The sequence below is a fragment of the Coregonus lavaretus genome (assembly GCF_964263955.1).
Source record: "Coregonus lavaretus genome assembly, contig: HAP1_SCAFFOLD_171, whole genome shotgun sequence".
Classification (NCBI taxonomy): domain Eukaryota; kingdom Metazoa; phylum Chordata; class Actinopteri; order Salmoniformes; family Salmonidae; genus Coregonus; species Coregonus lavaretus.
Window position 1 is genome coordinate 427408 of NW_028160460.1, and position 8538 is coordinate 435945.

At 44.7% G+C, this 8538-nt stretch overlaps 1 protein-coding gene across 1 annotated transcript; it reads left to right on the forward strand.

Annotated features, from left to right (window-relative positions):
* Positions 1 to 2054: 2054 nt before the first annotated feature.
* LOC311121808 (GTPase IMAP family member 4-like) lies at positions 2055 to 5593 on the forward strand (the record flags this gene model as incomplete). Its single annotated transcript, XM_084196252.1, has 2 exons — positions 2055 to 2067; positions 4638 to 5593. 2 exons carry the CDS (start codon positions 2055 to 2057, stop codon positions 5591 to 5593), a joined length of 969 nt encoding a protein of 322 aa, XP_084052378.1.
* Between the last annotated feature and the right edge of the window lie 2945 nt (positions 5594 to 8538).

Consider the following 8538-nt stretch of genomic DNA (forward strand, 5'->3'; position numbering starts at 1 on the left):
TGATTGATTGCATTTGTTTTGGAACCTTCCTCCTCTCTTCTCTTTCCCCTATTCTGTCCACCACCTCCCTCCTCCTCTCTTCTCTTTCCCCTATTCTGTCCACCACCTCCTTCCTCCTCCTCTTCTCTTCCTCCTATTCTGTCCACCACCTCCTTCCTCCTCCTCTTCTCTTCCTCCTATTCTGTCCACCACCTCCTTCCTCCTCCTCTTCTCTTCCTCCTATTCTGTCCACCACCTCCTCCCTCCTCCTCTTCTCTTCCTCCTATTCTGTCCACCACCTCCCTCCTCCTCTCTTCTCTTCTTCTGCATCACCACCATCTACAGGACAGTAAGTAATACTGCAGGGAAGTTATGTTTTCCTTTTCTATTATTGATTGTTGTAAAAAAAAAAATACAATGACGGTAGAACTATTCAATACAGCTTCATTTAACAACACTGTCAGTGTTGAATGTTGACAACACAAAAGGGAAACTACTCAGTGCTCTAGCAAGACGTGGTTGGCCACAGACACGTCTTGTTGAAGCATGTAGTATACCTCCCACTTCATAAACAAACACTGTTTATGACGTGTGAGTGAGACACGGTCGTGTACTTCAGCGTTACCTCAAACCTCTGAAATATTATCGTCATTCTACACAGACGAGGAATAAAGAAGCATTAAGAAAGAAAGACGATCAAAGTGAGCCACAATGACCTCATAAAGTAACGTTTTTTTCAAATTAAGTGTTTAACCCATAAGAGACTAGGCCCTGTCTAAGCTAGGGGGATTCTAGAGACTAGGCCCTGTCTAAACTGGGGAGGGGGGGGGGGGGGGGGGGGGGGTTCTAGAGACTAGGCCCTGTCTAAGCTGGGGGGGTTCTACTAGTGGGGGGGCGGTTCTAGAGACTAGGCCCTGTCTAAGCTGGGGGGGTTCTAGAGACTAGGCCCTGTCTAAACTGGGGGAGTTCTAGAGACTAGGCCCTGTCTAAGCCGGGAGGGTTCTACTAGTGGGGGGGGGCGGTTCTAGAGACTAGGCCCTGTCTAAGCTGGGGGGGTTCTAGAGACTAGGCCCTGTCTATGCTGGGGGGGTTCTAGAGACTAGGCCCTGTCTAAGCTGGGGGGATTCTAGAGACTAGGCCCTGTCTAAGCTGGGGGGGGGGGGGGGTTCTAGAGACTAGGCCCTGTCTAAGCTGGTGGGGGGTGGGTTCTAGAGACTAGGCCCTGTCTAAGCTGGTGGGGGGTGGGTTCTAGAGACTAGGCCCTCTCTAAGCTGGGGGGGGGTTCTACTAGTGGCTAGGCTTCCCTCCCCCAAAAATTAACAAGAACAAAATAAAAAGTAAACATAAAATAATTTATATTTAGTCTCTCTGTGTTTCATAATTGTCCTTCAATTCGCAAGAGGCTGAATGTATCTCACCGGAGAAAGCATCCGAGCGACCTAAACAGCGCCCCTCTGTCTCTCTATGTGTAGGCCATCTATCTGATGCTGTCTGTTTCAAACGAGTATGACATTGTTGCCGCCCGGAGCATTGAATGGAATGCAAGGGAAGCCTGCGAGCATTTGGCCTCCCTTGATTTAAAAAAAGTATAACAAATTAGACAATCAGCGTTGAGCTAAACTGAGCGAGCTCAACTGTGAATGGTCCTATCGCACCAAAAAAAAGGGTCAAGGCAAGCCAGCTTGGATTTTGGCGTCACTCCTATCAAATCGCATTGAGAGCATACATAATTTATACTAACAACTTGAATTGTTGCATCTCGTTGCATTGTTGTTCTCCGGTGGCTAGCTAGCTAAAATTGCCCCTTTCCTAAATTAGCCATGGATGGAGATAGGGATTTGGACTTGTTGTTTTACTTAATTCTCGGTACTGGCCAATAATTATGACAGCGATTCTGATCAAACCATTAATTCATACATTGTCCCCTGGCCTGAGAGGATGGATGTTCAATATGCAGCTAGATGTAGAAGGCTGATGTTAACTAGCTAACGTTGCCCATGAATGGAAGTTTGGCTGATCTGTACTCCCTGACCATCAAATCATGATGGTATGTACTCTCTTTGGACTGAGACGTAATGGTCTCTCATGGTTGGATCAAATCATGATGGTATGTACTCTGTTTGGACTGAGACGTAATGGTCTTTCATGGTTGGATCAAATCATGATGGTATGTACTCTGTTTGGACTGAGACGTAATTTTCTCTCATGGTTGGATCAAATCATGATGGTATGTACTCTGTTTGGACTGAGACGTAATGGTCTCTCATGGTTGAATCAAATCATGATGGTATGTACTCTGTTTGGACTGAGACGTAATGGTCTCTCATGGTTGAATCAAATCATGTTGGTATGTACTCTGTTTGGACTGAGACGTAATGGTCTCTCATGGTTCAGTCAAATCATGATGGTATGTACTCTGTTTGGACTGAGACGTAATGGTCTCTCATGGTTCAGTCAAATCATGATGGTATGTACTCTGTTTGGACTGAGATGTAATGGTCTCATTGTTGAATCAAATCATGATGGTATGTACTCTGTTTGGACTGAGACGTAATGGTCTCTCATGGTTCAGTCAAATAATGATGGTATGTACTCTGTTTGGACTGAGACATAATGGTCTCTCATGGTTGAATCAAATCATGATGGTATGTACTCTGTTTGGACTGAGACGTAATGGTCTCTCATGGTTCAGTCAAATCATGATGGAATCTACTCTGTTTGGACTGAGATGTAATGGTCTCTCATGGTTGAATCAAATCATGATGGTATGTACTCTGTTTGGACTGTGACATTATGGTCTCTCATGGTTGAGTCAAATCATGATGGTATGTACTCTGTTTGGACTGAGACGTTATGGTCTCTCATTGTTGAGTCAAAACATGACACACCACACATTACAGCTGGGCAACTTATAATACTAACTTACTAGTAACTTTGAGCAGGATGGTTATGGTTCAAATAATCGTTGAATGAATCATTGAATGAATCTTTGAACTAATCATTGAATTAATTAAATTAATCGATAACATACACTGCTCAAAAAAATAAAGGGAACACTAAAATAACACATCCTAGATCTGAATGAATGAAATAATCTTATTAAATACTTTTTTCTTTACATAGTTGAATGTGCTGACAACAAAATCACACAAAAATTATCAATGGAAATCAAATGTATCAACCCATGGAGGTCTGGATTTGGAGTCACCCTCAACATTAAAGTGGAAAACCACACTACAGGCTGATCCAACTTTGATGTAATGTCCTTAAAACAAGTCAAAATGAGGCTCAATAGTGTGTGTGGCCTTCACGTGCCTGTATGACCTCCCTACAACGCCTGGGCATGCTCCTGATGAGGTGGCGGATGGTCTCCTGAGGGATCTCCTCCCAGACCTGGACTAAAGCATCCGCCAACTCCTGGACAGTCTGTGGTGCAACGTGGCGTTGATGGATGGAGCGAGACATGATGTCCCAGATGTGCTCAATTGGATTCAGGTCTGGGGAACGGGCGGGCCAGTCCATAGCATCAATGCCTTCCTCTTGCAGGAACTGCTGACACACTCCAGCCACATGAGGTCTAGCATTGTCTTGCATTAGGAGGAACCCAGGGCCAACCGCACCAGCATATGGTCTCACAAGGGGTCTGAGGATCTCATCTCGGTACCTAATGGCAGTCAGGCTACCTCTGGCGAGCACATGAAGGGCTGTGCGGCCCCCCAAATAAATGCCACCCCACACCATGACTGACCCACTGCCAAACCGGTCATGCTGGAGGATGTTGCAGGCAGCAGAACGTTCTCCACGGCGTCTCCAGACTCTGTCACGTCTGTCACGTGCTCAGTGTGAACCTGCTTTCATCTGTGAAGAGCACAGGGCGCCAGTGGCGAATTTGCCAATATTGGTGTTCTCTGGCAAATGCCAAACGTCCTGCACGGTGTTGGGCTGTAAGCACAACCCCCACCTGTGGACGTCGGGCCCTCATACCACCCTCATGGAGTCTGTTTCTGATCGTTTGAGCAGACACATGCACATTTGTGGCCTGCTGGAGGTCATTTTGCAGGGCTCTGGCAGTGCTCCTCCTGCTCCTCCTTGCACAAAGGCGGAGGTAGCAGTCCTGCTGCTGGGTTGTTGCCCTCCTACGGCCTCCTCCACGTCTCCTGATGTACTGGCCTGTCTCCTGGTAGCGCCTCCATGCCATCCTGGATGAGCTGCACTACCTGAGCCACTTGTGTGGGTTGGTGACTCTGTCTCATGCTACCACTAGAGTGAAAGCACCGCCAACATTCAAAAGTGACCAAAACATCAGCCAGGAAGCATAGGAACTTAGAAGTGATCTGTGGTCACCACCTGCAGAACCACTCCTTTATTGGGGGTGTCTTGCTAATTGCCTATAATTTCCACCTGTTGTCTATTCCATTTGCACAACAGCATGTGAAATTAATTGTCAATCAGTGTTGCTTCCTAAGTGGACAGTTTGATTTCACAGAAGTGTGATTGACTTGGAGTTATATTGTGTTGTTTAAGTGTTCCCTTTATTTTTTTGAGCAGTGTATATTATCTCTATTTTACAATGTGATAGTTGAATTACTTTTAATGTTTTGTTGTTGTTGTTATAATCACTGGGAGCTACATTGACTTTATCTGTGTGGTTTTTACAGGGTCAGGTTTGACCACTGACCTGAGGATTGTGTTGCTGGGGAAGACTGGAGCAGGGAAGAGCGCAACAGGAAACACCATCCTGGGGAAGAATGTATTTAAAGTCGACTCTTCCCCTGCGTCAGTGACCGGACAGTGTGAGAGGCAGAGTGGAGTGGTCAACGGGACAAAGGTGTATGTGGTTGACACACCAGGCCTCTTCGACACAGCCAGGTCGGACGAAGAAGTGAAAGAGAAAATAGAGGAGTGCGTTAACATGTCCGTCCCGGGCCCCCACGCCTTCCTGCTGGTGATCAGGCTGGGGGTGAGGTTCACAGAGGAGGAGAGGAACGCCGTGAGGTGGATCCAGGAGAACTTTGGCGAGGACGCCTCCATGTACACCATCTTGCTGTTCACCTGTGAAGATCAGCTGAAGGGGAAACAGGTGGCAGATTCTCTGAAGATGTGCAAAGAGCTACGGAGAATCTCCATCACTTTAGGTTTCGGGTATCACTCGTTCAACAACGACGCGAAAGACGACCCGACCCAGGTCGCACAGCTGCTGGACAAGATCAAAGAGATGGTGGAGCTGAACGGAGGAGAGCACTACACCAACGAGATGTACCAGAAGGCTCAGAGGAAGATCAGAGAGGCGGAGGAGCGGAGGAGGGAGGAGGAGAAGAGAAGGAAGGAGGAGGAGGAGAGAAAATTAAAAGAAGAGGTGAAGGTAGAGATAGAAAAGGAAAAGGAGGAAGAGAGAAGGGGAAAGGGGGATAAAAAGAGGAATCTCCACATCTCATTAGCAGTAACAGCTGTGTGTGTAGTAGTAGGGGTGATCATAGCAACATCTGCTGATACTACGGTAGCCCTGGCTCTAGCTCCGCTGGTACTGCTGCTGGGAGCAGCCAGTGGAATAACGGCTGTCTGCCTGAAGAGAGGAAGGTGTGGAGCTAAAACACCGCTCTCCGTAGCTGTGTAACAATCACATCTACCTCATTAAGGCTGTGTTCACACAGGCAACCCCATTCTGATCTTTTGCCACTAATTGGTCTTTTGATCAATCCGATCTCTTGTCAATAATTGGGCAAAATATCAAAATGTGTCTGCCTATGTAAAGATTAGAATTTGTCTGCCTGTGTAAAGATCAGAATTTGGCTGCCTGTGTAAAGATCAGAATTAGGCTGCCTGTGTAAAGATCAGAATTAGGCTGCCTGTGTAAAGATCAGAATTAGGCTGCCTGTGTAAACGCAGCCGAACAAGACCAAACAACAGGAACATGGATTGAATGATTGATTGATTGATAGATAGATGGTTTCATTGATTTATTGATTGATTGATTGGCCTTTTTCACACTTTGTTACCTTATATGTGGGAACTGTGATTTAAAAAAAATAAAAAATCTATCCCTTAATTATTTTTCTGGCTGTCCAGTGATCTATTTATTGAATCATATGTTAAGTGAAAACATTTACGAACTTAATAAAGAGAAGTAAATGGTCTGACTGTTCTTATTACATTTTTCTGAAATGTTTTATAACATGTTTCCTCCCTGTAAATACATCCTAGTATTATGTCAGAGTGACTTTCTTTCTGTTCTCTTGGAATAACGTGCCTACATCCTGAATTATAATAGCCTACCAGTCAGCCACGGTCCACCTAGGGCAAGCTATGCCAAGACCCACATAGAAACAAACATCCACTTGCTGTCCTGACTGAATCAGAAAAATAAGTTATTATTATTGAGGTGATGAGGATTTTATTAATCATCATGCCATAAAGACAAAGAACAACATATATAGAATCCATGACTAAACATAGAGTACCTTTCAGTACCAAAGCCATCTTCACTGCACATGTTGCTGAACAATTCAACCTTTCTGTTAATGTCATTGATATGGAAATTCACATACAAATATTCAGTTCATAAGCATTGACTGTAATCCCGCTAGGGTCCTGTGGTGAAACAACTGCTGTGCAAGGTATTGGGCAACAGCTTTACTCCGGGGCCTGTATTCACAAAGGCTGTAATGTTACAAAATGTTTAATTTATTAAAAATTTAAAACTGAAATATCACATTTCATTTACATAAGTATTCAGACCCTTTACTCAGTACTTTGTTGAAGCACCTTTGGCAGCGATTACAGCCTTGAGTCTTCTTGGGTATGACGCTACAAGCTTGGCACACCTGTATTTGGTGAGTTTCTCCCATTCTCTCTGTCAGGTTGGATGGGGACAGTTGCTGCACAGCTATTTCCAGGTCTCTCCAGAGATGTTCGATCAGGTTCAAGTCCGGGCTCTGGCTGGGCCACTCAAGGACATTCAGAGACTTGTCCCGAAGCCACTCCTGCGTTGTCTTGTCTGTGTGCTTAGGGTTGTTGTCCTGTTGGAAGGTGAACCTTCGCCCCCAGTCAAGGATCTCTCTGTACTTTGCTCCATTCATCTTTACCTCAATCCTGAATAGTCTCCCAGTCCCTGCTGCTGAAAAACATCCCCACAGCATGATGCTGCCACCACCATGCTTCACTGTAGGGATGGTGCCAGGTTTCCTACAGATGTGATGTTTGGCATTCAGGCCAAAGAGTTCAATCCTGGTTTCATCAGACTAGAGAATCTTGTTTTTCGTGGTTTGAGAGTCTTTAGGTGCCTTTTGGCAAACTCCAAGCGGGCTGTCATGTGCCTTTTACTGAGGAGTGGTTTCCGTCTGGCCACTCTACCATAATGGCCTGATTGGTGGAGTGCTGCAGAGATGGTTGTCCTTCTGGAAGGTTCTTCCATCTCCACATAGGAACTCTAGAGCTCTGTCAGAGTGAACATTGGGTTCTTGGTCACCTCCCTGACCTAGGAAGAGTCTTGGTGGTTCCAAACTTCTTCCATTTAAGAATGATAGAGGCCACTGTGCTCTTGGGGACCTTCAATGCTGCAGACATTTTTGGTACCCTTCCCCAGATAAGTGGTCATCACAATCCTGTGTCGAAGCTTATATAGACAGGTGTGTGCCTTTCCAAATCATGTCCTATCAATTGAATTTACCACAGGTGGACTCCAATCAAGTTGTAGAAACATCCCAAGGGTGATCAATGGAAACAGGATGTACCTGAGCTCAATTTCGAGTCTCATAGCAAAGGCTCTGAATGCTTATGTAAATAAGGTATTTCTGTTATTTATTTTTAATACATTTGCAAAGATTTCTAAAAACCTGTTTTCGCTTTGTCATTATGGGGTATTGTGTGTAGATTGCTGAGGATTTGTTTTATTTAATCAATTTTAGAATAAGGCTGTAATGTAACAAAATGTGGAAAAAGTCAAGGGGTCTGAAAACTTCCCGAAGGCACTGCATAGCCTGCTATGAGTCCAACAGGAGGAATGAATGGATATCACAACATATACAGTGCCTTGCGAAAGTATTCATCCCCCTTGGCGTTTTTCCTATTTTGTTGCATTACAACCTGTAATTTAAATTGATTTTTATTTGGATTTAATGTAATGGACATACACAAAATTGTCCAAATTGGTGAAGTGAAATGAAAAAAATAACTTGTTTCAAAAAATTCTAAAAAATAAATAACGGAAAAGTGGTGCGTGCATATGTATTCACCCCCTTTGCTATGAAGCCCCTAAATAAGATCTGGTGCAACCAATTACCTTCAGAAGTCACATAATTAGTTAAATAAAGTCCACCTGTGTGCAATCTAAGTGTCACATGATCTGTCACATGATCTCAGTATATATTAAAGTACTGATCAGGTTTTTTGATGTGCTGCTTTAGAGTTCCAGAACACTCTCATGGGGATAGGGGGACGGACTGTCTGGGAGACTTTTACAGGAAGGAGAGAGCATGAGTTTGAGTGAGTACATTCAATCCAATCCACGAAAATGACGCGCACGCATCGATGTGGCCGGAAGAGGTGCGTTGTTGTGATTCT